This window comes from Pipra filicauda, unplaced genomic scaffold, assembly GCF_003945595.2.
Source record: "Pipra filicauda isolate LSUMZ 115617 unplaced genomic scaffold, ASM394559v2 scaffold183_size1465899_pilon, whole genome shotgun sequence".
NCBI classification, from domain to species: Eukaryota; Metazoa; Chordata; class Aves; order Passeriformes; family Pipridae; genus Pipra; species Pipra filicauda.
This window is the reverse complement of record NW_024104291.1, coordinates 382057-410018: the sequence shown is the minus strand read 5'-3', so window position 1 is coordinate 410018 and position 27962 is coordinate 382057. Positions and strand designations below refer to the sequence as shown.

General features: G+C 46.1%; 2 protein-coding genes across 4 annotated transcripts in view; one reads left to right on the top strand and one right to left on the bottom strand.

The window, feature by feature from the left end:
- The first annotated feature begins 1349 nt into the window (after window positions 1-1349).
- Window positions 1350-27962, top strand: LOC113989405 (alpha-2-macroglobulin-like protein 1). Of its 3 annotated transcripts, none has more exons than XM_039380005.1 (36): window positions 1350-1509; window positions 3351-3537; window positions 3871-4033; window positions 4796-4848; window positions 5159-5179; window positions 6420-6573; window positions 6997-7081; window positions 7622-7742; window positions 8562-8679; window positions 9546-9655; window positions 9958-10002; window positions 11434-11658; window positions 11789-11852; window positions 12378-12523; window positions 12679-12828; window positions 13673-13870; window positions 14550-14643; window positions 15272-15425; window positions 17254-17482; window positions 17825-17948; window positions 18121-18242; window positions 18666-18717; window positions 19119-19202; window positions 19573-19749; window positions 20053-20134; window positions 20755-20911; window positions 21429-21503; window positions 21711-21882; window positions 22323-22537; window positions 22829-23044; window positions 23410-23525; window positions 24190-24280; window positions 24569-24637; window positions 25884-25986; window positions 26697-26738; window positions 27816-27962. In XM_039380005.1, the coding sequence occupies exons 1-35, from the start codon at window positions 1436-1438 to the stop codon at window positions 26735-26737; spliced, it is 4287 nt and encodes a 1428-aa protein (XP_039235939.1). In that variant the 5' UTR covers window positions 1350-1435; the 3' UTR covers window position 26738; window positions 27816-27962. The 3 variants fall into 3 exon arrangements, with proteins under 3 accessions (XP_039235939.1, XP_027579706.2, XP_039235940.1); XM_027723905.2 differs by having other exon boundaries at window positions 9958-10128; XM_039380006.1 differs by lacking the exons at window positions 24190-24280; window positions 25884-25986; window positions 26697-26738; window positions 27816-27962 and having other exon boundaries at window positions 9958-10128; window positions 24569-24618.
- Window positions 24037-27962, bottom strand: part of A2ML1 (alpha-2-macroglobulin like 1) — a 28468-nt gene continuing 24542 nt past the window's right edge. Inside the window, exon 36 of the mRNA XM_039380009.1 lies at window positions 24037-24366. The gene's annotated coding sequence lies outside the window, so the exon portion shown is untranslated. The remainder of the gene's footprint in view (window positions 24367-27962) is intronic.

The window sequence follows — 27962 nt, the reverse complement described above, 5'->3', positions numbered from 1 at the left end:
TTTTAAAATACATCCTCACTACTCTCTGTGCATCATTAGGTATCTTCTCATCCAGTAATTACTCAGAACTTGGAGTAAAAACCTTTCAAATCATCTCCATTTGTGCATTACCATCATTTCTGTCCACCCATCCATCCCAGACATGCCTGATCCTCCTGAGTATAGAACCTTTTCCAAGGTGGCTCCTGCCACCTGCTGCCAACATCTCTCAAAGATCCACTGTAAGGCTTTTCCAAACTAAACATGACATTTTAAGTCCACACATATTTTATCAAATCTCTACTTTACATGCCCCCAAGCTGGATGTCCAGTCTTCTGACAGGTTCCTTGAGCGATAAGGTGATTCTACACTGACACCACCACCCATCTCCTCCAGATTCTTCTTTTGGGCACTGTTTGGATGTATTTGCCCCCAAGTTATAACCTCATTTGAAGGTGGGTGTCCTCATTCTGCCATGGCCCCATTTCTGTTTTAGCAGAGCATAACCAAAGGTACGCAGTATAGAGTGAATTTGCCATCCAGCCCTGCCTGGCTCCCAGCTAAAGCAATCCCCTAGATTTACTTTGGCACGGTCCCCATATGTGTGCTTAGCACCCACCCTCTTAGTGCACAGTCTGATGTAACAGGGACACACCAGCCTTTAACCTAGCACTGACATTGCAGATAAACTTCAGGTTTAAAGGACTGTATGTCACTGATCTGGGAGCATATTTGATTCTCTGAAATTAACAGGGGTTTGAGTTCAAGTCTAAACTAGCAGGACAAAAAACAATCTGAGTTCTGTCTGATTTAAGAAACACTCCACATGGCTCTGCATCTCTGAACAGTTCATTAAACTGGTCATCTCTGAATTTAAATGGGAACAAGGTACAACAAAAAGATAATAACATGCTAAAGTTCTTCCCTCCTGAGGAAGAATGGGGGCACTTCCCACTGTGTGGGAAGCCTTGGGTGGTCTGGCTGGAGGCTGCAGGTCAGGAGTGAAATTTCAGTAAGAAGCAAATAATACATAAAAGAGGAAGAAACATTCATTAGTCCCTGAATACTTCCAGTGAAGTCCCAATACCAAATATAGTAACTAAGTATTCCTGCTGCCATCAGCTGTGCTGGATAAGGCAGAAAAGACATCTCCCAGAGAAATATCAACAAGCCTTACAAAGTCACTAAGCAAGTGCCTTTGGTTTGTAGGCAACAAGAATTGTCTCCACCCCTTTCACCCGCCCACATCCTGGCCCCAGCCATGCATAGCATGATTTCCACCTTCTTGGTTTTGAAGCCAAGAGAGAAACGGGCACCCTGTCAGGGCAGGAGCTGCATACTCCTTCAGCTCTGGATGAGGGGGAGAAGGAAAAAGGAATACAGCAGAAGCAGGAGCGAAGGGGGTGCTGAGGAGAGGCTAAGCTTTCCAAGGAAGAATTTGACTTGCAATCAGCTATGTGGAGCATCATCGCTTTCCTGTGGGGCAGCATCCTTCTCCTGCCTATGGCGGCTGGAATGCCTGCAATGCTGTAAGAACCTCAGCTGCTTTGAATACATAGTCTGGTCTGTGGGGGGTCCTGGGCGGGTGGCAGTATGACAGAAACAGGACAGAAGTCTTAAGGTGAGGAGTGTTTTTCCAGAGAGGTATAATTTCTCATGTTCCAAAGGTTTCACTTGGTTTTTGTGTGCCCTCTTCCCCACACTCCCCTTACCACTTGGCTCTCTGCCTTTGATGTAGACCATGTATTTCAGCAAAGACTCAGGCAGAGCAACTCTGCCAGCTTTCTGCATGTGTTCATGCCAATATCTCATGTCTCCTACTCTGTTTCAGAATATGTTTCCTTTTGGGCTAAGCTTTTCTCCCAAGAGTCATAGATCACCATTTAATACTTCAGGGATGCTCTTTGTAAAGCAGTGTGTTCGTTCAGGCTTGGCTGCCCATCTGCTCCCACCATGCCTTTTCTCAGACCTTTGTCAAGGACAATTCTCAGCACTGCTTCTCTTCATATACTCCGTAAGGAATGCAGCTCCTGTTCCAGCAGGTACTGCTCTGATATCCTGGCTTGAGAACTTGTTCTTGCTTTTGGAAGGCCTTTGCTTTTGCAACCATGGCTCAACTGCAAACAGAAGCATGACTGTGCTTGAACAGTAGATATTACAGTGAAATTTAAGTCACTGGGTTGTAGCTGGGTTCCCTCCTGCTGTGTGTGGTGTGGCACGCACAAGTCTGGTTTCAACAGACTTTTCCAGCAGGAGTATAGTGTCTTCCTCTAGACATGTTCCATAGGCTGACAGTTCCCACACAGATTATGTGCTTTAATTACTGCTACCTGTTTGCCATTGCTACCTTCAGCATGAAGCTTTGCTTTATGGAAATACCACTTGTTTCAACAGACTCTCTGCTGTCTCACCTGTTTACCAATATTTTTGTAGATTCATAAGAAAGGAATCCAGCCTGGATCTTGGAATCCTTGAATGAAAGCCTCTGAGATGCTGTCTTGTACTTCTATAGTTCATAAGGCAAGGGCAAGGGATGAATTGTCAAAGGGGTGTAAAAAAATGTTCCAGAGTAAGGTCAGTAAGGAGCAAGGGAAGTATGGGAGGTTCAAGCAGTGAGCCTTTAGTGTTCATCCCATCCTTTGGCCCAAGTGGCAGGGGGAGGTGCCATGAGTCAGCTTAAGTAGGAAAATCAAAATGTTGTTGGCATATGTTACCAGATCCCTGAATATTAGCAGCAGACAAGCCGCTCAAGGCATCTTGGCAGCAGTCAAGTGTGAAAGAACTCAAGGCTTCTGGCCAGCAGGACTTTGACTCCCTCTTGCCAGGGTGCTGAGCTCCAGCTCGGAACTGCCAGCAGGTCATCTCCCTGCCTTCTGCTCTTCTGATCTTTCCAGGCCCTGCCCTCCTATTGCTGCAAAACATGGTGCTGGCTGAACCTGTCCAGAATCAGTATGTGGGAGGAGTTAGTGATAAGAGTTTTGAAACCTGCTTGAATGTTGGCTTCTCCTTGATTCTAGTTCCTGCAGTGCAATGAAAGATGAAAACAAACAGTATGAACAGCTTCTTGGTATTATCATGGTAGCCAAGCTCTGCTGCTGATCACTTTTGTGACATGGGGAGGTCCCTTCACCTTATTTTCACTTTCAGTTTGAGAAGCAGTGACTTCATCTTTTTATATAGGCGTGCAGCATATAGTGCAGACTCAATAATAATGTCTGCAGTACCTATGATCGTGTCTCATTGACACTGTGACAGCAGAATGAAGAAACCAGAAGTACTTCCTAAGTACCTAAATCCTGTGGTCAAGACCTGTCCTCTCAGAAAATCAGTTTTACCTGCCTTTTTGGTTTTTTTTCTTTTTTTTTAATAGAAACTATGCCGTGGCAATACCATCACAGCTCTACTACCCCTTCTCAGAGACAGTGTGTCTCCAGCTCAGCAGAAAGCAAGAAGTCCCGATCCACGTGTCAGTGACCCTGCAAAGCAGAGCTGGGAATGAGACTCTGATCACTCAGTCCATCTCTCAGCTCACCTTCTTTCACTGCACAAGGTTCCAGGTGAGTAATATATTTTCAAGGGTTGTCAGTAGGGTGGAGATTGCGTCAGTTCTGCTCTTGCTGGGCAGAAAGACAAATTGTGTATTCCCATGAGGATATTTTAATTGGCCTGTGAACCTTCCGCTTCAGCTGTACAGGTCTGCCAGTGTCCTTCCTGCTGTGTAACTCCACTAATATTTTACTTTCCTAAAAACCATTTTGAAATGTTCTATGGGGTCTTTAAGGGAAGAAGAATTGGAGCTATACAAAAGTAGTATCATAATCATTATTCCAGAAACCTTGGGATCAATGAATGGGATCCACCCTGAATGATGGTTATAACTATACCTGCAGGTCCCTCCTCCTGTTGGAAATCCTGATGAAGTGGCTTTTATTGCTATCACAGTCCTGGAAGCCAACTCAGAGTTTCAGAAGAAGCAAAAAGTCCTAATCAGGCATGCAGACAAGAAGACTTTTATCCAGACAGACAAACCTGTGTACAAACCTGGACAGATTGGTATGGACAGAATGCCATGTCTTATGAGAGAAAGAAGAGTCCTCTCTTTCTGTGCTAGTGCTTAGAACAGGGCCTGCTTCTCAAGGGAAATGGGTCAGAGGCTTCATTTCCCTTCTTGGCTTTGCGAGATTTCCGAATACTTCTCTCCTATGTCAGCGTGGCATATGTTTTCTCCAGTACTAGCCACACGCAGACAGCATGCTAGTGTGAACAGGGCATGTGTGTGTTCGCTGATGTGTGAGAAAAGGGTCAGATGCCACTGTGTTATATTATTCATGATTGCTCCAGTCAAAGCCACAATAGTCTGTCAGGCCCCTAAATCCCTCTCTTTCCCACAGACTTCCTCAGATGAGGATCACAGTACTACAGGCCCCACCACTGCCCTAGCACAGCTCAGATCAACGCAGGGTACAGCTGTTTGCCCCATGCCTCTTCACCCTTTCCAGTAGGACGAACCTCACTGCAGGCAAGACTTAGAGGCCCACCACAGGTCCACTGTCCAGAAAAATGCTGTTTCTCACCACCACAGCCATTCTTCCCAGAAAACCCCACACCCCATCTTCTAACACTTTTTTTTCTAGCAGCCTGCCAAGCTCCTAGCAGGACTTTGGACATAGGCCCAGGAGTGGATTACTCTAGCTGTTGCCCACATCCTTTCAGTGAAGCACATGGGCACATCTTTCTTAGCCATCCATTCTTGTTATTTATTATTAAGAAACTTGATTTCATTTCAGCCAGTCCTGTTTTTCTTTTGCTTTATAGTCAAGTTGCGGATTGTAACCTTGGATCAGAACTTTATTGCCAGCAGTGACATGGTAAGAGGGAAGACACCTTACTAAGTCTGAAAATGCTGTGGGCAGCCTCCATGACCTCCATGGATCAGTGCTTGGCCCAGCTAGGTGATCAAACTGTGGACAGCTAGTCTCAGTGTTGCTTTTGGTGCTTACAAACAGCGTTGAGCACCACCTGCAATGCAGGAGCTGCTCATGATGTTGAGTTATGGGCAGTCCCTGGGAATTGCTTGGGGAAGACTGAGAGATGGTTGGGGGATAAAAAATACTAGGGATGTGGATGGTAATTCACCTGGAAGCATCCAAACAGTAATTGTTTTTTTCCTTCCCACAGCAGCGTCTGGTGGAACTGAAGGTAAAACACCTACTTTATTGAAATTGGTGAACTCTTCTCATCTTGGGGAAGGCACAGGTTTGGAGATGATGGTGGGGAAATATGGTTGCATAAAGTCAGTTACCTCAGAATGAATGGGAACAGTCCTTGACTTCTTGCCCTTCCCTCCTTCAGTGACCACAGAAGTTTGTCAGTGCAATGTCATGACACTAGTCACACAGGAGTCCCTGCATAAATGATGGGTACCATTGAAAACCATTCCAGCAAACCTTTCTAGAGTAGTCACAGGACTTTTAGTCCTTCTAGCCTATGAAGACTTGTGAAAATCCTGAAGTTTCTTTAAGGAGATGTACAGAAAACAAAAGATTGACCAGTTAGTGTTGTGACTGCCCAGCTAGAAAAACTTCCTAAAGCAGCTTTCAGGCTGTTGTTCTTAAAATCAGTTAGTTTAGTGCAATCACCTGAGTTGAGGAAAGACACCTGAAAGTTTGTGATACCCATGCTGAGAGGTCACAGTTCCAATTAGCAATTGGCAGTAGCTGATATACATTTGCATGCCATACCCAGCAAGCAATGAATAAATAAACGCATGCTTTCTGAGATACCCATGCAATACTTTATGCCACTTTATACAAACATAGCACTCTGATCCAGCTTCACCTTTTCAAACAGCAGGTCCCACTTGTTCCATATGAAGTACCCATCAACTCATCATTAAGTGTTTACTGGCTGGGCAGTGTGACTGCATCCAGAGTTCTGCATCTTGCCCTCCCAAGAAACAGCAATGGGAGACACTGTCCTTCATGACTGGGCTTCAATGGTCCCCTGCATGAAGTCCTGGCCTCATTTACCCAGAATTCCCTGGGGATTTAAGACATCAGACTCTCCAGAAATCACTCCTGAGGAGGTCATGTCTTAGGCAGCATGTGTCTCCGCAGTGACCTGGGAGCTGTGCCAGCTCAGATCACCAGAGAGGTCTCTAAGAAGGACCACCTCTATTTCTTAGTTAGACCCACAGGCAGTAAACCACAGTTTTCCAGCAGTCAATGAGATGGCAGTGCCATTGACTTCTTCAATGAGACAGGGAGAAAAGTCCTTTCCTCATCAAGTTTGGACTCACCTGAGCACTGTAGCTGTGTCATAGACCTGGGCTCTCAGGACAAGAGAATACGTGGTCAGACCATGCTCTGGCAGATTGGACTTCCTGCAAAAGAGTCTTTTTGCACTGTCAGTTAACTGCTCTTTACTACTACCTGTGCAGGACCCCAAAGGCAACCGAATTGCACAGTGGCAGAATGTTACACCTGTGGGAGGTATTGTGGATCTGTCCTTCCCTCTGGCTGCAGAAGCACCTGTTGGAGAGTACACCATCAAAATGCCTGACCGCACACGTACCTTCAGGGTAGAGGAGTATGGTAAGAGTCTCAGAAAGCTAATGGCAGCAGAGAAATGTATATTGCCTCCAGCCCCGCTCTCTCACACAGAATTGAATAGGTCATGCAGCTGTGAATAGCTGTACCAGTTGTACTATCACCTGAGATGTGTAACTGCCTGCCAGTAACTGTAATCACTTTCATTCAGGTCCACTGGCTTTCTGCTCCCCCATGTCCTGAGGATGGACAGAGGCAGTGTCCCACAGCTGTGCTCTGGGGAGGAGACTAAGGCTGTCTACTCCCATCACATTCTCCCAGCAGGGCTGCTGGTGCATTCCTACCACGCCCTGTGCTGGTAGTCAGGGAATGAGAGATTTCTTTTCTGTGAACAACCACTTAGGAAGGATTGGAACAAATGAACTCTCTCTATTCTCACTGAATTATATTTCTCTTGCTTCCACACAGTGCTGCCCAAGTTCAGCGTCTCCATCCAGATGCCTCAGGTGGTTACCATCTTGGAGGAAAACTTCCGTCTCCACATCTGTGGAATGTGAGCTGATTTATCATGGTAGAAGATGCATTCTTACTGGTTTGGGAACTGCACAGCCATCATTAAGTGAACTCAAAATGGTCTCTGACAACCCTATCCCCATCCCAAAGTTTGGCACCCTGGTATCCTCCACTAAGTAATTCTCCTGGACTCTCACTGTCCTCCATATTCTCTCTCTTTAGTTCTTTCTCTGTGAGTTTGAAAGTGTGTCAGTGGATTCCCTCAGTGTAGCATGTGCCCTACAGTACAGTAACTGCTGTATTTATGACAGTGTTGTAGGAATAATGACTCATGGCCAACACAAAGTCCCTTAGCCCTGCCTGGTGGGACTAGAGTTGACTTGGAGAGAACTCACCCACCACTGCCTTCTGTCTCAATCTGATGAAGTAATTTTTACTTCCTGGCCTCTGCTGAGCTCATGAACCGTGAAGATACTGCAGGTTTCTGGGCTGTATAGCTGCAAACCACAGGCTAAAGCTGGTGTTATTCATTCTTGAGCCAGTGTTCCTGTATATAAGTCCTCTATGCTCTGTTTGCCAGGTACACATATGGGAAACCAGTCCAGGGTAATGTGAAGGCTGTGGTGTGCCGTAAACATATCCACTATAATCGAAAGTCTTCCAAAGCCAAGCGCAGTATTTGTAAAGATTACACCGGCAAGGTGAGCACATGGAATATTCCTCTTGCAAAAGAGAAGAACAAGGGCAAAGAGAGGGAATACTAAAGGATGGAGTGCAGTAGACATTGGCTATTGAAGCAGGTTGCCCTTTGCTTGGGGATGAATGACTGTTATGTCCTTAACTCCACAGTCTAGCAATCTTAGCCCTTCTCAGTGATTTCTCTGACTGCACTTAGATGCTTTCAAAGGAAGAAGCATCTGTAGGCAAGCTAACTTGCAGACTTTCCCACAAAACAGGTATTGCAACAGGGCAATAAAAAATACAAACACTGTTCACATCATTTCACTTCCATGGGATGTATTTTAGCACCACTTTTTAATCTGGTGTAAACACCTATGTGCTGTTTCCCAGAAACAAGTGCTTAGGAGACTCAGAAATTACCACTTGTATCTAAGCAAGCAATTGCACTTCATCACAGACTTTATTCATTCATGTCTATGGTTGAATGAATGCACCTATATTTGTTTACATATTTTTAAGAAACCAATATCTTAAAGGACATATCTTAAAGATAAATCCTGCCCTAGCAGAAGAAATTGTGTTGTCAGGGAGAAATGACAACTCATGTTTGCTACTGGTGCATGAGTGAGCATGTAAAGATGAGAGATGCATGAAACAGCATCTCCCATTAGTGACTGCTCCACAGAAAAGGGATGTTTCATGCCAGTATGGGAATTGCTCCTTTAACTGAAGTGTCTTAGTCGTGCAGTTTTAGACTTCTAGGCTTTGGGTTTGATCTGCACTGCAGAAGGGAGTAGTGCATTCATGATTGGTTAACAAATACAAGTTCTTATTTCCAGACAAACGAGGATGGCTGCTTTGCCACTGAAGTGAATATTAAGAATTACCATCGGAAGCATGGTGACAAGTATGATTTCAACCTGGAAGCTGTGGCTTTTCTGAAAGAAAGTGGAACAGGTAGCAAAAACTGATCCTACACTTCATGGAAAATCTTTTACTTTACTCTCATACAACATGCTTGTCTTTGGGTTTTTATCTGTAAGAACCTTACGGATCCTTGTGTCTTCCCATTAGACCACTGGAACTTTCTGCACTGGCTCCCTTGAGGTCAAATGTTTGGAGGGCTGTGTCTTCTCCGGGAGCACCATAACAACATCTGTGTTTTTGTGTATCATAACACCCAGGTCTGACTCACATAGGATATGTGAGTTCCCCCTGTTTCAGGATGGGCTTTACCAGTGTGCTTACTCCTCCACAAGCTGCTGTGGGCAATCCAGCTCTGGCACTCACCTTGGTTTGACAGAGATGGGCAAGAGCTGCTTTTTCTTGTCTTCTCATTACATTATAAATGTGTGTGGAGGTGGGCCAGGCCAGGTTCTCTTGTTCTTAAACCATACTTTAGGACAGTCCATTGGAATGAGGAGTTAGAGCAACTAGGGCTAACCAAGGCCCTGATTGTGTCCTGTTGTTAGCTCCTCATTAGATTTACCTCCATGTTCCAGATAGGGAAATAAGGTTTCCTGTAAAGTTCCCTCTCTCACAAAATTTTACAGAGCCTTCCTTTCAAGAAAATGTTTTGCAGCCCCCCACCAAAAGCAGACTGCTAACTAACATGGTGAGGGCAAGGAAAAACGTTGCCTTCTAGTGACTCTGCTGTGAGAAGGGAAAGAAAATGGAAGAGGACAACTAGGAGTAGGACCATCTTTAACAAAGAGGGAAAGGGCATGTGAGAACTGTCTGACAAAGACCTCCTGGTAGACTGCTGTCATTCTGGCAGGTCAGACACATGATACTCACCTTCATGTATCTCCTGTCTTTCCTAGGGGTGGAGTTCAACACCACTAAAAGCTGCAAGGTCACTTTTGATATCACAAGTCTCCAGTTCTGGGAGACAAGCTACTACTATCAGCAAGGAGTTCCCTACTATGGAAATGTAAGTGAAAAGGAAAGAAATACGGAAAGCCCAGCACCTGGGCCTAAGCAGGTGGCAGACACAAAAGTATCAAGGGGTTCCCCTGTTCTGAGCTGCCCAAAGCTGCTAGCAAAATCGTCTGTCCCAGTCTCTACTTTGACATATCTACCAAGAGGTTATGCAGAGGTGTGGCCACAGGATCTGTAGCTTTGACAGATGAGAGAGCTGCTGTATAAGTGTGGGGAGAGGGGTTGGAGAAGTTAAAGTTTACATTGAGAGTCCCTTTGCATAGAGGGGAACTGACTGTTTCTGCATCATTACAGCTGGAACTCAAAAGTGCCAATGGGATGCACCTGAAGAACAAGAAGGTGATTCTTACAGTGTCCTACGGTAGTGGGAAGCAGACCAAGACCTACTTCACAGATGACACTGGGATGGCCTCTTTCATCTTAGAAACAACAGCATGGGACAACAGCAGTAAAGTTATACTACAGGTTAGACCCAATAATTACACTGGATTTGGTTAGCAGTAAGCAATATATCCCTCAGACCTATAGTCTGTGTCATTGTCTTGGGCAAGACAAGGAGATGGAAGCATGGAACAATGAAACAACAGATCTAGGGCAAGAGGAATTGTTCATATCAGAGCCACATTTCTGGCCCCCAGAGCTTCAGCAGTCCGTGAGCAGTCCCTGGCAGTGGACAAAGACTCCATGAAGTTGTGACTGAGTTCTACCTATACAGCACCTCTGTCTGAGGTGGAAAGGATGTAGTGGGACTGGGCAGGGACAAAGAGTAAAGAAAGAACTTCCACATGGTATGGAACAGGAACATAGAAAAAAAGCTAGGGAAGAACAATCTGAAAATACATGTGCAGAAGAAAGTGTCAGTGACGAGTTTGCATTATGTTTCCTCATAGCATAAAAGTTAGGAAAAACCTGGGATATAAGAGCTAGAAAACTTAAGGGAAAAAGAAGGAAGGCTAGTTAGGAAGCAGTTGCTGCAAACCAATCTGGAGCTAAGCAAGTAACCAGAACATAAGGAGATATATTAGGGATGTCATTGACAGGGCATTGACAGAGAAATATTTGCCTCTGCTTTCCCATGAACAAGGAAGGCTCTCTTGTCTGGTTGTAGGACTAGGTTTCTAATACCTGTCCTTCCTAACTTTGAGGTCAAAGCACTTTAAGGCAAGTCCTGTCTGTTATTATCAGAGGTATCTTAGATGATGGATCTTGACCTTTCTGTAAGTCCACAAGATGTTAATATTATAGTCTCAGTACAAATAGGTCATAGGTCAAACTTGAGCAAGGCTATTGATCTTCAGTTGTCCCCTGCCACGTCTACCCTATAGATCAGGGAGAGTGCTGAAAGAAATACAGTGTGTGAGTGGAACAGCACTGAACAGTGAAATACATTATCAGGGCAGATCCATGCTGATAATTTACCCACAAGTACCAGACAGAAGCGAAGGGTTCAGTGGTTTGATCCAGGCACTAATAAGCCACTCTACACAGTCTAGTGATCTGGCTTGCTCCCATGGTAGCAGCAGCATTGCAGAAGTTCAGACTTCAGCCAAAGCTCTAGTATTATAACAGCTCCCTGTCCCTGTTTAGGCGCGAGTTATCACAGAGTGTGGTAGAGCAGGCAATGCCAAGCTTCACAGAAAGGCTTACTGAACTTGGCTTAGGTGGAGACACCTCACTCCTGGGAGAGTTCAAGGTTCACTCTCCAACCAGTCTTGGTTTTGGTATGGGGAGAGATGCAAGAAATCTTCAGACACTTTTTCTGTGCCACAGGCAAAGACCCAGCCGGAGGACTTAAGCAGTCGAAATGTGAGGGTGTCTTACGGCACTGCATCCCTCACACTGAGGGCCTTCTACTCTTCCAGCCGCAGCTCTGTGAGGATCCAGCCAGTGCAGGCAATGCTGCCCTGCGGGGATGTGCAGCAGGTCACTGTGCATTATCACATACTGGCCACAGAGCTGGGGGACGGGGCTGCCAAAGCACACTTCTACCACCTGGTGAGTGCGGGGCAGCACCGGCAATGAGGTCAGCTTTGAGATGGGTCTGTGTCAGCACAGGGCCCTTTGCTGGCCCAGGAACATAGAGCAGAGGCACTCTCAATCCCTTGTTCTGTTCATTACCCTTTAGGTTTTGGCCAGAGGATCCCTTGTGCATCATGGCCAAACAACAGTACTTCTTGATCCTCCATTAGGTAAGAGCATCTAAATACCAGGAACAGACTAAAGCCCCAGAAGGAAAGTTCTTCCAGCCTAAATGGAGAAGGATAGAAAAGAGTTTTGAGACCACCAGGAAACCACATAGCTGGCACAAAAAAATCTAGAGGAAATGTCAAATAGGTGGCCTCTTCTGTCTTTTAATTTCCTTTTTGTTTTTCTGATCAAATGATGAAATTCAAATGATGAAATTGTCAGAGTTTATCTGCCAAGCAGGAGATTATCAGAAGTAACTTATGGAATCTTTTTTCTGGACTCAAGTGGAAAGTTGTTCACTGTTGCCAAGATCCCTCATGATATAAGGTCACTGCTATAAAAAGGCAAATATATATATGTGGCTATGACTGTCTAGCAGTGGCCTCCCCAGAAGCAAGGCAGAATAGTTTTTTTCAAAGAAACCATGCAGAAGTATTACAGAGTAAGAGGGTGTTGCTGCTGTAATCCTTGAATTGCAGACTGCCTTGCTTCTTCCTATACTTTCCAGTTTTTCCTTCTTCCTTCAGGTCAGCATAGTGGGTCTTTCAATGTCACTCTGCCCATTGATCTCATTTCACCCATGGCTACTCTCTTTGTTTACATTGCTTTCCCTGAGGGACAAGTGGCAGCTGACACCTTCCGTCTCAAAGTCTCCAGCTGCTTCAGGAACCATGTAAGTAGTGCACAAACCATAAAGGGGCAGGTAGGCTGGAGGGGAGCTAATTGACTGCAAATTGGCAATAGATGTCCAGCAGAATCCAGTAGCCAGAGTCTTTCCTTTTTTTTTTCTGTCAATGTCTTTAGTCCCTCTTTCTTCTGCTGTTTCAGGTGAAGCTTGGCTTCTCAGACACAGTGGCTCTTCCAGGATCATCTGTCCGTCTCCATTTGCAGGCTGCACCAGGCTCTCTATGTAGCATCCGTGCTGTAGACCAAAGTGTCCTTCTCCTGAGGCCAGAGGCTGAGCTATCCAGGGATAGTGTGAGTCACTCTAGTGCTGAGCCTTGCTAATATTGGAGAGATACCTTTGGATTATCTGGTAGCAGGAACTGGTTAGTAAGGCACAGTGGATATACCAACAAGTATTTGAATGGGGACAGACCAGGGCTTAATGAGAAAAAATGAAGGCCAACATCAAATACCAGTCAAAATTTCCAGTCTCTACAGAAGGATCTAATAGAATAACCCACTGTCATTGCCAAGTACAGCCCAAAGTCACATCCTTGTTACACTTTGAGTGCTTTGCCACAGTGGCACACAGAAGACGAGACATCCATCTCCTGAACCAATTCATGACAGTGCTCTGGAAAAAAAGAGTTATGTTGAAAAAAATATCAAAGGTGTGACAGGCTCCATGTCTTTGTTCCAGCTCTCATACACAGTCCTTCCATTCACAAACTGAACGTTAAGTGATGTCTTAGCAGTGGAAGGGCCCCATTTCTCCTTTATGCCTGGGTCTAAGGACACTTGAATTGCCTCTTGACACTGTCTTGGTGGATCCAGGATGTGCCTTCAGTCAGACAAGAAGCTGTCTAATGAGTCAGATGGGGAAGGTGTCCTCACTGTATGCATTGAGTTCACAGGTACAATTAATGACCTAGAAGTGGCCACAGCTATGCAGCCATACCCCAGAAACATTCGTGTTCATCTCTGGTGCTATGCATCTAAAATTTGTGGAGGCTCTCCATGAAGATCAAAAACCCTTGAGGCTGGGTTTTTGCAGCAGGCAGGATTCGAACTCTGCCTCTGAGGTCACAGAAAATCTCTGGATAGAAATTAAAATCTTCCCACCTCTTACTGTACTGTTTTCATTCTCTGTCTACAGGTGTATAATATGTTCAGCTATTCTCAGGAGCACCCCAGCACCCTCACAGACTTCTACAGTGACTACTGTACTATCCATGAGAGCCCAGGAACCATTGATTCTCCTCAGACCACCCTTCCACCAGGAACAATGTCACCATTCATGTACCGCAGACACTCCTATGCTGTGTCCCAACCAGATGTTTATGAACTTCTGAAGGTAAATCTAATTTCCAGAAACCCTGAGATATCAGAGCTGAGCCCTTTTGTATCCCTGGTCAGCACTAGGTAGCTTCACAGATTGTCTTTCCTGTAAATGCTGGCAACTTCAGGTTATTGAATTTGCCAAGCTTCTGAACTAGGAGATCTCTGACACTCTCTGCTCCCAGCTTGATAAATTCCCATTGGTCAAGTAAATTCCTAGAACCCAGCTCCCCATTAGTCCCAAGGTTAAGACCCCTAGACTTTCTGGGGGTTGAAAGGAGACGGGAGTGTTAACCTGTGTCAGAGAAAACTGGAGGTTGGAAAAGCAAATCACCTGAAAGAAAAGGGGGAACTGGGGAAAGGAGGGAAAGAATAGTAGAAAGGAATAGCAGGTGAAGGATAAGAACAATCTGGGTTAGGGTGGGCAGCAAATTGTGGTGCCAAAATAATGACTTTGTGTGCAGGCATACACATGCGAGTGGTCACCCCCACAATCCTGTGGCATGATGGACCAGGACTGGGCTTTGGGAGCAGGGTGGTTCAGAATTCTCTCCCTGTACAAATTCACAAGTCAGGCTGAGGTGCAACAACACAGGGTTGCTGATATGCTGGGAAGCGAGGACAGAGACAGGCCCTCAGACCCACCATTCCCTCCACATAAATATGCCTTCTTTTCTTCCCTTTCTTTCCTCCAGAATTCAGGTCTAACATTTTTAACCAACCTTAAAATCAAATCTCCTGTTGAGTGCCACACCCAGACCACTTTCAACTACGACTACGACTACATGTGTACATCTCGATTTTTCCTGTTTCTTTGGAAATCACGGGTAACATACAGGCTGCACATGGGCAGCTGAACATGCAGTGTTCTTAGGAACTGGGGATGCCTTCCAGAGATGACTGGGAGGTTGCACAGGAGACGTGCAACAAAGGAAGAGGGGAAAGTCCTGGCATGGGTGTGTGTCCAGTGCACTGGAGGGGCAGAGAGGTGGCTGCAAAAGAATGTGCTTGGAAGTTTCTGTTGTCAGACAGGAAGATGACATGGTTCAAGGGTGGAAATGGGGCAGCTGTCTCAGGAAGGAAAATCTGTTTGTAAGACTAGGAAAGGTCTTGCTGCAAATCAGGGAATCAGCCAAGATTGGCATTGGGCAGTATCTAGGCTTTTCTGCAGGATCTGAGAGCAAAACTGTGATCAGGTAGAATGCCTCCTGGGGGAGCACACACATATTGGAATCCACTTGGTCTCCTGGGTTGTCTTGTGGAACAAAATAGTGAAGTAGGTTGAGGGCATTTTGAAGAGGACAAGTGGGATTGGGATGGGAGTAGGAGGAATGGACAACTGAGCTTTTCCTGGCTGAACTCTATCCTGATTTCACAACTGCTCTGCCTTTTGAACAAATGCTTGTATTCCCAATAGCTTATGATGACCTGGCAGTCTTGAACAGCTTGGACCCAGAAACAGATGATGCTGTTGAACATGCTGAGTCAGAGCACACCGACCTGGATAGCGAGTCAGGGCCAGTACGTACCTGGTTTCCGGAGACGTTCATCTGGACTCTGGTTCCTATCAAGTGAGTAATTATGGTCTGAGACCCCACATGAATCCAGATTCTACCAGCCACAGTAGAGGGAATGGGCAGGAGCAGAGCCAGGGCATTATTGCCTTCTGTGCACAAGAAAGAAAAGGGAGATGTGAAGAAGTGGATAAGGACAATGGGGTTTTGGTTCAGCTCCTGTCTCTGATGAGATTTTCCAAATGCTCCTAGGAATTTAACATCACACACTCCTATGGGATGGAAAAGGCCTCCAAAAGTCTGTAGCTCAACATCCTCCACAAGGCAGGTCCAGTTAGACCAAGTTGTACTCAAGTACTCTGTATCTCCAAGGATGGAGGTTGCACAAACTGTCTGCACATCTGTTTCAGTGTTTGACCATATTCATGGTAATTTTTTTCCTTATCTTAGGTCAGAATTTCCCATGTTACAATTTGTGTCTGTTACCTTTTATCCTATCAATATACACCTCAGAATAGACAGGTTCCATTGTCTCTACACCTTCCCAATAGGTAGCTTTAGAAAGCTGAAAAATCTCCCCTTAAGCTTTCCCTCCAAAGTTTAAAAACCTCAGTTCCTTCAACCATTCCTTGTGCATCAAATATCCCAGCCCTCTGACCACCTTGGTAGTCCTCCACTGAATGCATTCAATTATGTCAGTGTCTTTGTTATACTGAAGGGCAAAAATTGGACATGGTAATCCAGATTTGGTCCCAAATGGAAGAATACAGGGGAAAAATATCTCTTCTTAACCCACAGTCCAGAAGTAATGGTCTCCATTGTTGTAAGGGCACATGAGATGTCTCATGCTCAACTTGTTATCCACCAGGACCCTGCACCTCTTTTTCTGTAAAGTTGTTTACTAGTCGGTGATTGTGTAGCCTGTACTGTTGTATGGTATTATTCTATCCCAGATACAGAATTTACCCATTTTTACAGCTTCTCAACGTTCCTCTTAATAACAACCTTTCCCTCCAGATATCCCTCCTGATAATAGGAACCCCTCCCTAGCAAGGTATAATCTGCTAATACATAGTAAGATTAGTCTGCCAATCTTGCTAAGGATATCCTCTCTCCTATTACCCAGGTCATCAATAAAGCCATTAAGTGGTATTGCCCCAAATGTTGGTCCCTGAGGGATGCCATGGGTAAACAGACCCTGGCTGGACTTCATGTCACCAGTAACCATCCTTTGTCCACAGCGGTCCAGTGAATTTTCTCCTTACCTTACCATCCACTTGTCCAGTCTGCACCTATGTGACTACAAGGATACTACAGGACTCTGTGTCAGAGGCCTTGCTAAAGTCAAGTTTAGCAGCATCCACTGTTCTTCCCTTATTCACACACCTCATCTTTCTTAATTCTCCCGTGTGCTCATGTTCTCCGCCCGTAAAACTGGATCTCTGCCTCTCTGTCTCATTTGGCTGGATTATGATCTTTCAGGGCAGGAACCGTCTTCTGTTTTGTGTGTGCAGATCTGTGAGTGACACTCACAATGTTGACTGCTGAGCTGTGGAGTTTGGGTGGTAGCATGGTGGAAGTGTCATACAGTACTCGGTGGCACAGACTGGGTGTAAAACATGGACCCCTTGGAGCCCTGTGTGCCCATACAAAATAAGAATTTCAGGTGCAACACTGCTCAGAAGCAAATTTTGAGTTGCATTTTCCTCTCAGTCCTTCCTTGCCCACCTATTGGCTATCCTTCCCATACCTCGGTCCTACTTCCAAGCAATCCCCACACCTTCACACCCATTTCCATTTCATAGTCTGAATTTCTGCATTTGTCTTACCAAGAGAAATCTTTCCAGGGGTGGGGACAGCCCCTTCCACTCTGTTTTCTCCTCAGTGACTCAGGGGCTGCTGAGCTAGCTGTAACAGTACCTGACAGCATCACAGACTGGAGAGCCATGACCTTCTGCACCTCAGAGAGCCATGGATTGGGAATCTCAGAGACCACCAGCCTGCAGAGCTTCAAGCCCTTCTTCGTGGAACCCATTTTGCCATATTCTGTTTTCCGGGGAGAGTCATTTCCCCTGAAAGTCAAAGTCTTCAGCTACCTGAAGCAGTGCATGGCGGTGAGTGGCTCCCTCCAGGATGGTTTTTGGGCAGAGGGATGTGTGGTAACTACTTCACTGATTGAGACCGAGATAAGGAGCTGCCTCCTCAAGCACCAAAGAAGATATTCAATAAAAGCTCCACACAGAGGCATCTCTGACCAGTTTATCCCTCCCCAAAAGATGAACCCTACATGACTGCAATATCCATGGAACACTGTTGGTGTCCCACAAATATTGCAACAGGGTCATCATCATATTCATCCTTGGGTTCTGGGATTGACTGTCATTTGGAACAAGGAGCTGAAAGAAAAAACACAGCAGCAGCTCTGTAACCTGAATTCCTTTCTGTTTCACCTCTAGCTTCAGCTTAGCCTAATGGACTCCAGGGATTTTGAATTTGTGCATGCAAATGTCAGGTTCACTATTTGTCTGTGTCCTGAATCAGCAAAAGCATTTTTCTGGGATGTGAAGGCCACAAAATTAGGTAAGGGGACAAGGGAGTGGCAGCAGTGGGAGGCAGTGGCAGAGCTACCTGAGGAAACTAGAGCTGGGCTGGAAGGGAGACTGGCCTACTATGGGAAGCATGAGTGAGCAGCCTTAGGCTGAGCTAACTAAAGCATGAATGTGCCAGCTGGCCTCGGTGTTTTGTTTTTTAGGGAAGGTGAATTTCATTGTCACTGCTGAGGCGATGGAGCAGGACGATGTTTGCACTGAGAGTACAGCTGTTGTGCCAGAGTCTGGAGGGAAGGACACAGTGGTTAAACACCTGCTGGTGAAGGTCAGACTACGCTTCGGAGTTCTGGCGAGGTTGGAACTGGGTCAGGCTCAAAACAGCCTGGTGGGTGGCTCTGGGAAGGAAGAGTCAGCTGGGTAAGTAGGCACGTTTCTCAAGGAGGTTGGTCAAGGAGTGATTGTAAGGGTAGGTTGGATTGGAGCATGAGCTCCTCCACTCAATGGAACAGAAATGTCAAAACTGCTTGCTAACAGGGCAGTGGAGTCAAAGGTCATGTAGCAGCTTAGAAACCTGCTTCTCAGTAACACTTCACTGTTGGCATGCATATGTTGTTTGTGTGAGGCCCTTTGCCATGGCCCATGAGGATGGAAAAGAGGGCAGGAAAGGTGCAGGAAGGTTGGGTGATGCGCAGCTGCTTTCTCATTTTACTGCTCTCCCTTCTAAGCTGACCAGCCTTTTCTCCACCAGGCAGAGGGGCAGCTGGAGGAAAAGACCCACACCTCACACCTATGCCCTGAAGGTAGGTGCAGAGACTCCAGAGACCATCTCACCACTGGGGCTCTACATGTGCACAGAACAAGGAGATCAGACAGAAGCAGTGTGGTGTCTGAACAACTCTAGGACTACCTGGCGGCGTATAGGGAGCAGAAAGTCAGGGATTTTGGAGCTTTTATGGGTAGGCATAGCCATTCAGCCCTACCCAGTAGTAAAAACTTCTGGCAGCACCAAGCCACAATCTAACCACATCACAGTCCCTTATCAGTGGGTGGCCTGATATCTGTGTCATCCTCTCTTCTGGATGCTGATTTCACCAACTGTTGAGGTGATCCCAGCCTTATTTACACCATCTCCTGGGGAATGCCTGCGACTCTGCCATCTCCCCTGAGCCCATTGTTGTCCTAATGTTTTTGACATTTGCAGAAACTTCAGCTTCAGAGACAATCACTTTCACGATGCCAGAGAACATTGTCCTTGGGTCAGAGAGAGCCCATATCTCTTTCTTAGGTGAGTTTTAGGGGTGTCTTGGAAAGTAATATTTTTCCCTGCATGACAGCTTCTCTTCTGGTGCCAGTGTGTCTGCTTTAGCAAACAGTAATAAGAGGAAATAAGTACAGCAAGGTGTGATACTATCTTCTAGAGAAGTATCTTATCTCTCTTATGTAAGTGGCACTGGATGGACAGATAATTTTACCAAGTCAGGGGAAAGATAGACAAGTACCATATCACTGTTCCTACAGTCTATAGACATTAACATCATGTGAGAAGAGTTGAACTGAGACCAGTCTTAGCGGGTTATCTGGAGAATCAGTGAGACCAGAATTGTTTTACAGGCAAGAATATGTATAGCTCCCAAAGCTGTGGTTCTGTCTTACAGGTGACATTTTGGGGACAGCACTGGACAACATAGATGAGCTCCTCCAGATGTCCAGTGGCTGTGGTGAGCAGAACATGGTTCATTTTGCCCCAAATGTCTATATCACACAATACCTTGAAGAAACAGGACAACTGACTCCAGAAATCAAACAGAAGGCAATTGGCTATCTGGAAAGTGGTGAGTGGATTTCTGCTCATTAAGCTGGTGATGTCCACTACATTAGTTTTGCAGTAGAAATTTCAGCAGAGGCTTGGTGCTGAACAGGATTTGTGCACCTCACTTGCCTGACACCATGGTAGTTGCAGCAGTGTAAATCAGGCTGCTGTGTCTCAGCAGAACAAGTGGTACACAGCTCCCCTCTCTCAGTTCCTCAGAGGTAATGCTCTCTATAATGATCAGCAGGATTGGTAGGGCAGGTTGTCACCCTGAGAACATGACATACACAGAGCATCTTCACTACCCCCCAGCCTCTTCCCACAGGATATCAGCGGCAACTCCTGTACAAGCACACAGACGGCTCATACAGTGCCTTTGGGGAAGGAAGTGAGCCAGGAAACACTTGGTAAGCAGAAGTATCCAGACATAACTGAGGAACAACAGCTTGACCTGGTCGGGCTCAAGCTGGTTTGTGTTTTAGTCTGGGGAAACTGAGGAAGTCTGAAGGTGTGGAGTTTTGAAGATAAGTTGCTCCTGAGGCATTTTGGAAGGGAATTGTGCCAATGAATTAACTTGAAGTACTCCTGTTGGATTGTTTGTGCTTGAGCACCCCAAATGAGGCTGATTCTGAAAACTTGTCTGCAAATGCACCTTCTTTTCAGGTTTTTTAGAGTGCTTTGTGCCCAAACAAGATTTGAAATGGGTCTGAATGAGCTCACTAAATGTGAGCTCTTGGAGGCAACCATGCACCTGGAATTGACAGAGCTCTGAGGGAAGCACTGAACTGTGCTTCCCTCTGATGAACTGAAGTTTTTTCTCTCTTGCTGCAAATGGATCTGAGCTTGAGCTTCAAGAGCATCTAACTCATGTGCATTGCTTGCAGTTCTCCATCTGCACAGAGACTCTGGCCTGCTGGTATTTCTACAGGGATGACATAGTAGAAGACACAGAGACTCCTGTCTCCTACTGGAGATGGGCATCAATGACTGGTTCAGTTCTGTTTTCTTCTTCGTTCCTTGGCTCTAGGCTTACTGCCCTTGTCCTGAAGACCTTTAGCCAAGCCCAGGCCTTCATCCACATAGATGAACAAAATATAAAGGATGCTGCCAGTGCCCTGATTAAAAGTCAGACTCCATCCGGCTGCTTCAAGAGTGTGGGGAAACTCTTCAACAATGGCCTGATGGTATGACATGTCCTGAAGGTTCATTAGATACCTCAGAGCTTCTTCACTTTCTGGCCCAGTTTAGTGACAAGAACAAACAAACTCTACTGCAGGAGGAAATCTCTGATGTGCCCAAGGTCACCCTTGGGTGACATTCATGGTTGCTTAGTCATGGTGGTACTTTTTCAAGTTACAAATGATGGAGATTTGCATTAGATGACATGTAGATGGGAACTGAACCAGTGCCCTACTCTACCTCCTTCTCAAATGCTGACACATGCCACCTTGCAGAGGGGTTGTGGGAACATCGCATTTCCCTGGCACTGAAATCTGCTACTGCAGATTTTATGCTGGGGAGGGGAAAGGGGAATGTGTCCAACAGAGGGTAGAAACCAGCCCTGCACTTCCTTAGCAGAAGAAATAAGACCAGCACTTTTGCCTGTGCTGGCTTTTGTTAGGGGAAGAGAAGGTACGGGAAAACTTTTCCCTCTCCCTTCTCACAGCAGCCTCCCTCTTCTCTGTTTTGTGGCGTCTGCAGGGTGCAGTGGAGGAAGGACTGGGGCTGAGCTCTGTGATTGTCACAGCTCTCCTACACTCCGGGATGCCACGCTCCGTGAGTATGGGCAGCAGGGACGGGCCGTGTGTGCAGCCCCTCGGCAGGCAGTGCATGGGTGCTCTGCCTTTGTGCACATGGGAGTATGTCACCAGTTTTCTACTCATGTATCCTGTCCCTGGTTCCACCCTCCTCTGCACACATCAAAGCTGCATTCCCTTCCCAAACACCCTGCCAGTAATGTGTGTGCTTTCAATTCTATCCTAGGACCCAGTTGTGTGGAAAGCTTTGAACTGTATAAAGGACTTGGTCAATGCTGATACTGGCAGTTCCAACCTCTACAGCCTGGCACTAGCTGCAAATGCCTTTGCAGTAGCAGGTGATAAGGCCCTCAGGCAGAAAATCCTCAAAAGATTGGATAAGGCTGCCATAATATCAGGTACCAAAGGCTGTGGGGCAGGAGGGAGGACACTGGCAGAATTGTGAGGAGACACCCAGGTTGAGCAATCAAGGGATTGGAGGGCAGGAGTGGGGGCCAATGCCAGAGCTTTGTGGGGAGTCCAAGGCTTGGATAGACTCTCTTTGCCAAACTGTCACAGGTTATATCCACATTGTGAGATAGATTGTCTCTATGGATGGTCTCACAGTCCTGGCCTCCCAGTCATCCAAACCAGGGTAGTTTCATGGATGTTGTAGAGCGTGCAGGGCTAGGTTTTTTTTAACTGGGAAAAGCAGGGTGTGGGGGGCTAATAGGGAGATATGCACCAATATCTGGTCCAATGTACATGGTCACTCAGTACCTAAATACAGGGGCTAAGTAGAACTCCAAGGTTATTAGGTACAGCTACACACTCATAAGTGTTCCCACTCCACCTCTAGATGACCAAATATTCTGGAGTCAACAGTCCAAACAGGAAGAAGATTCCCTGTATTGGTATCGAGCTCCATCTGTTGATGTGGAATTGACATCTAGTATCCTCAAGGCTCACCTTACAAAGTCAAGTTTGTCATCAGATGAAAGTAGAAAGGCATCCCAGATTGTGTCTTGGCTCATCAAGCAGCAAAACCCATATGGAGGCTTTGCTTCAACCCAGGTAATCCCCTTGATTACCATCAACACCAGAGATGATGATGTTTTTTGGGAGTACCGGGTTCTAAGAGCACATAGTAAAAAAGAAAAAGAATAAATAAAAAAAGGATGTATGGATTTAGAGCTCCTGGGATTTGGGAAAAGGTGAATATTTGTATTCCTCTGAGATAATCCTTTGCTAAAAGCTCAACCATTATTGCGCTGTAGATGCAATATGAGCGAGAGAAAGGCTAAGGACTGGGCATGCATAGGAAGCAGGAGTCCTAATGTTCCCAATGTTCATCTCTTTTCTCAGGACACGGTGGTTGCTCTGGAAGCCCTAGCCCTGTATGCAACCAAAATCTTCAGGAAGGATGGCCCTGATCTCCAGGTTTCTCTCACTTCTAAGGAGTTCAACCAAAACTTCCAAGTAGACAATAGCAATCGCCTCCTGCTGCAAACAGTGGAGCTGCCAGCCATCCCCCAAGATTATACCGTGCATGTGCAGGGCCATGGGTGTCTCTTCTTGCAGGTAAGTCCAGCTAGGTAGAAAAAGTCTGGGGAAAAGCCTTGAAAGCCAGCAGATGTCTTACCTTGCTACTTAGCCAACACTGAAAATAAACTGCTGCAGTAACTTGCAAGAATCTGGGCTTCAAGGCTGGTGGGAGTAGCTGTGATCCAACAGGAAAGGAAGAGCAACTCCCCAAATGAAATCTGAATTATCTCCACCCTCTCCTCCAAAAAGTCCACCAGGAGCAGTGCACTACTAGCAGAACCTCTGCTTCTGCTGCATAGTTTTCTCTTACACCAGTGCAAGACAGCAAACAACAGCCAAGGATACTCTTCAGCAAAAAACCCTACTATTCTGTGCCATCTTTCTTCTTTCCGTTCTGGCAGGCCGTTCTGCAGTACCACATGCCTCCACCGAGGAGCGATGCCACCTTTGCCCTGTCCGTGCAGACAGAGTGCACCACACCCAACGCCACCCAGTTCCCTGTCACCGTTCGTGCTCGGTAGGAGACACTCAGTTGCCCCTTTCCTCCCCTGTGTTAAGAGGCTTCTGGCACCACACCAATCTCTTGATGGCAAGGTTCCCCTTCACTCATGAGGTCCAAGTGCTAAGATGTCCCCACTCATTCAGCTGAACTCTCCTCAGCTGGGAGAAAAGTACAAGCCCCCAGAGGAATGGCTGGGGCTATAGTCCTGCCTTGTTACCATGCTAGTCACCACAAGTTTCCCAAGGTCTATGGGTCTCATTGTCTTCTAGAATTAGGTCTCAAAACACTAGTGATGTGAAGGTCCTGTGGGACTGACATATATTCCTAAGTCTTCCCTCCTCTGCTCCCCTCCGACTGTCACACCACTCTCCTCTGCTATACTCCTGCCTGTCTTGGGACAGAACTGCCCAGAGAACAGGTGTAGGATGTGATATTCCCTGCCATGCCTAGAGAAGGTAACACCAGAAGGCTTCCAAGGAACTTATTCTCCTTGACTCAGCACAATTAAGAGAGAGATCAGGGGAAGCATAAAGATTTATTGCAGTACAGGTATGCTTACAGGAGAGACACTGGAAAGAAAGGCAGATTCTTCCACCTGAGTAGGAAAGCTGGGCTGGAGTCTCTAGAGATCATGGCTCAGAAAGTAACATTAGTGCTGTCCCCTGGGTTCCTGCTGCAGCTACACAGGGAACCGTGTGTCCACCAACATGGTCCTGATCCAAGTGGAGCTGCTGTCTGGATACAGCCCCGTGGCAGGTTCACTGGAAGAGGTGAGACTGCGAATTTGTGTCCAGCTGGGATGGGAACAGTGATGGATGTCCATCATGCAGGATTGTATGCAGAACTATGATCAGTCCTGTGGGCAGAGAAACATGGTTATTTTCTCCCTTAGAAATCCCTACGCTCAAAGTCTCTTCCAGGCTGCACCTTGCCTTCCCCTACTTCAAGGGCTTCCTTGGCCATATGAATATTTTACCCACAGTCTCACAAGGACAAATATCCCTGAATTACTTCCGCTTTTTGTTAAGTCCTTCTTCACATTATTCCCCTGTTTTCAGCTAAAGAAAACACCTTCAGTAAAGAAAGTTGAAAGTGAAGCTGATCAAGTCATTCTCTACCTAGAGGAAGTGAGTAATTTTGGCTAACATCATCATTAAAAGGGCTGTGGACTAACAGATAGCTTTTGGCTTACTCTTGTATATTCATTTCATTAGTATTTTAAGTATCCAGTGCTGTCGTTCCTGCATACCAGCCACATTTGCTGATCTGAAGAAGTGTGTTGTGTCGGTCTGCAGCAGTTCAGCTGTAGAGCCACTTAACAGGACCACTTAACTTGAGTGAAATGAGGCTAACTCTGATGTTAAGCCTACATCTGTTGGCACCGTTCAGAGGCTGCTGAAAGTCCATGTACAGTGCCTGATCAGGATTTGGGAGAAGTAGTAGGATCCATCTAGTAAATTCAAGCAAGCCTGAATTCTTAGAAAGCTCTTAAGCAACCTGGACCCAGTAGGGAACATGCAAGATTGTTCATGGATTTTGCCAAGATCACTCAAAATTAAACCAGATGGTTGTGTGAACAGCAGTGCTCACTCCACAGCCTCATTAATCAACAGATTAACAACCACTCCAGCCTTTCTCTAGCTACATGTATACCTGAACAGCACCAGAAACAAGACCTGGTGTGTATTTAATACTTCAGAATTTCCAAGGAGCACTTCTACATTTCTGTGATTCTTTATTCCCAGTTTCTGCCAGTAAACTGAACTAAGCTGGACTCAGAGGAAGCAGGATATTGCCATGTGGATGCATTAGGCTTACAGAGATGCTGCTTTCATTGCATCTACAGCACAGAGCAGAAAGGCAGTATAGAGAAATATTTCAGCTCAGGCTGCCAGGTAGCACAAGGTGCAACCCAATCAACAGCAAGTCGTGTAACTACTACCATCCAACAGATGTTCATCCACACCTTGTATTTGCTTAATAATAAGGGTTGTGTGAAACTGGAAAATAAGAGCTGATGTTATGGGACTGTGTATAAAGAAGTAGACACTGAGGCAAGATGCATGAAGGAGCTCAGAAGCACACGTGGGTGGGAAGACGGGATTCGTTGGGAACACTAGTAGGATATTCAGGTGCCTAATGCATCCTGACTCTGTAGGTTCGATGTTTCTCACGAGCTGAGTTAAATTTGATGACCAAAAAAAAGAGTTAGTCACAGAACAGGAAGTTAAAGGTATTTCTGAGACGGACTAGAAAGTAGAACAGACCCGTTACAGTGGTGAGGTCTCCATGGAGCCTGAGTGCAAGCAGGTGGAAGGGACTGTCTTAAAGGACTTTGGTTCTGGCTTTAATCCTTGCGTTTCTTGGTCTTAGCTGACTAGACAGCCTCAAACCTACACTTTCCTAGTGGAGCAGGACATGCAAGTGAAGGATCGTAAGCCAGCTAATATCAAGGTCTACGATTACTACATGCCAGGTGAGCTCAGATGCTGTACTACAGAAACCTCCCAAATGTACCACTGGAAAGAAATTTTCTGAATTTGTCAAGTCTAAGATAATACCATCCCTGCCATGGCTATCTATCTAACTGACCCTTAGAAGCTCTCTAGGGATGAACTTACCCTGTTGGTCTTCAAAATGGTAGATCCTTCTCTCTCTGGCCCCAGAACTTGCAAGCCTGAAGTCAGCTGTAGAATCACTCAGGGTCTAGCTCTCCCAACAAGTGTGGAGCAAGGAGATGTGCTTTTGAACACTCATTTTGTGGGAGGCAGCAAGGGCAGAGGGACCATAGTGAGGGGATGACTCAGAAGAATAAGGGTCCCCTTAGAACAGTGACACCAAAAACAACTTGTCCTCTATTCTGTGGGGTCCTTAGTGGGAGGAAAAGCTAGAAATGTGTCAGGGATTGCCATTCCTTCAGAAAGTGAGGAATTCATAACTGCAGTGGAGCTCTTTGGGACTTACAGCCTCAAAAGATCGCAAGCCCCATGACTTGGGTGAATCTGGACTAGCTGCACAAAGTCGTGGGCACATACCAGTGGTTTCTGCTGTGGTGTCACAGCAGAGGGGAGTCATAGCCTGTAAGCTGAGGGAACACCTCTCCTAGGAACAATGGCACAATGCTGGGTTGCTTTAGTAAGTTTTTGGCAAATGTATCTCACAAACCCTTTTTTCCTTGTCTTCCAGAAGAAACTGCAGTGACGAGCTACAGTGCCCCTTGCGAATGAGGTGAGGGCCCAACACCTCTTTTGTTATCACAGGCATGTTCCTGAAGAATATGGAAAGGGAGGGAGACACAGGCAAAGGTCCTTGGTCAAGAAATTTGCCAGACTGCAGCTTAAGGGTAGGAAGTGATTGGCAATGCCAAGTAAGTGTGAGTTTCTGTATCCCAGTGGTTAAACTGAGGGAAAGAGAAAAATGAAGTAGAAGATTTGATGTGCCCACTCCTGACAGAGTTGGAGGTATGTTACAGAAAACAAGGGCTGCCTGTCACAAGTGCTATCACCAGTTCTTGCATTTTGCATCAAGTATACTTTAAGTCAACACAGTTCCTTTTGCTGGTACTGTCCCTGCAGTTTCCCATCCCTTCAGCCCTGCGCACACAACATGCCATGTTCACCTTTACTGCAGAGCGTCATTCCATTTCAGTGCAAAGCCTTTCATTGCCTCAGCCTGGCTTCTGATCCACACTAGGAAATGGACACCTGCCTGTCCTCCTTCCAGGCTGGGCAAAGGCAAAGCTTGAACTTGACTAGTGTCTTGCTCTAAACTTTGCACCTGTGTACTTTCATGTCCACAGCCCACAAGATGGAGAAAGCTACCTGATTCATGAATCACCTGTAGAAAGGCACACAGCCCTGTCTTGGGATGCCTGTCACAAGTCTCACACTCTTATTAGAGATTTTGCCATAGGCTTTGTATGGATAGAGTGAGAGGGAAATCTTAGAATCATACAATATCCTGAGTTGGAAGGGACTCACAAGGATCATTGAGTCCAACTCCTGCTGCTCTACAGGGTAGCCCCAAGAATCACACCATGTGTCTGAGAGCATTGTCCAAATGCTTCTTGAACTCTGGCAGGCTTGGTGCTGTGACCACTTCCCCAGGGAGCCTGTTCAAGTGCCCAAACTACCCTTTGGGTGAAGAGAGCCCTGTATTTGTTGGCCTGACAGTACTGTTTGGTCATGAGGTGCAAAAAAGGCCCCTGAGTTTCTAGGTTCCCAGTTAAAGTCAATTATTAAAGTCCCAGCTTTATTACTTCAGGAAAACAGTTTTGTATTTTTTTGTCCTTTGTTGTCTTCGCAGGAACAGGGACAGACACATCCACTGCAGTCTCTGTCCATCAGTCCTGTCACCCCTGCCAACTGCCACCACATGGAGAATGAAGAAAATTCTGGCTGAGCAGTTAGTTTTTGAAAGGCTTAGGCTGTGCTTGGCATCTTATTAAAAGTA

What these genes read in the sequence shown, in the direction of transcription:
- LOC113989405 (XM_027723905.2), top strand. Translation starts at nt 1,436, where the DNA reads ATGTGGAGCATCATCGCTTTCCTGTGGGGCAGCATCCTTCTCCTGCCT. An exon ending in TTATTGCCAGCAGTGACATG is followed by an intron (nt 4,849 to 5,158) that starts GTAAGAGGGAAG and finishes TCCTTCCCACAG; the next exon opens with CAGCGTCTGGTGGAACTGAA. An exon ending in CTCACACCTATGCCCTGAAG is followed by an intron (nt 18,718 to 19,118) that starts GTAGGTGCAGAG and finishes TGACATTTGCAG; the next exon opens with AAACTTCAGCTTCAGAGACA.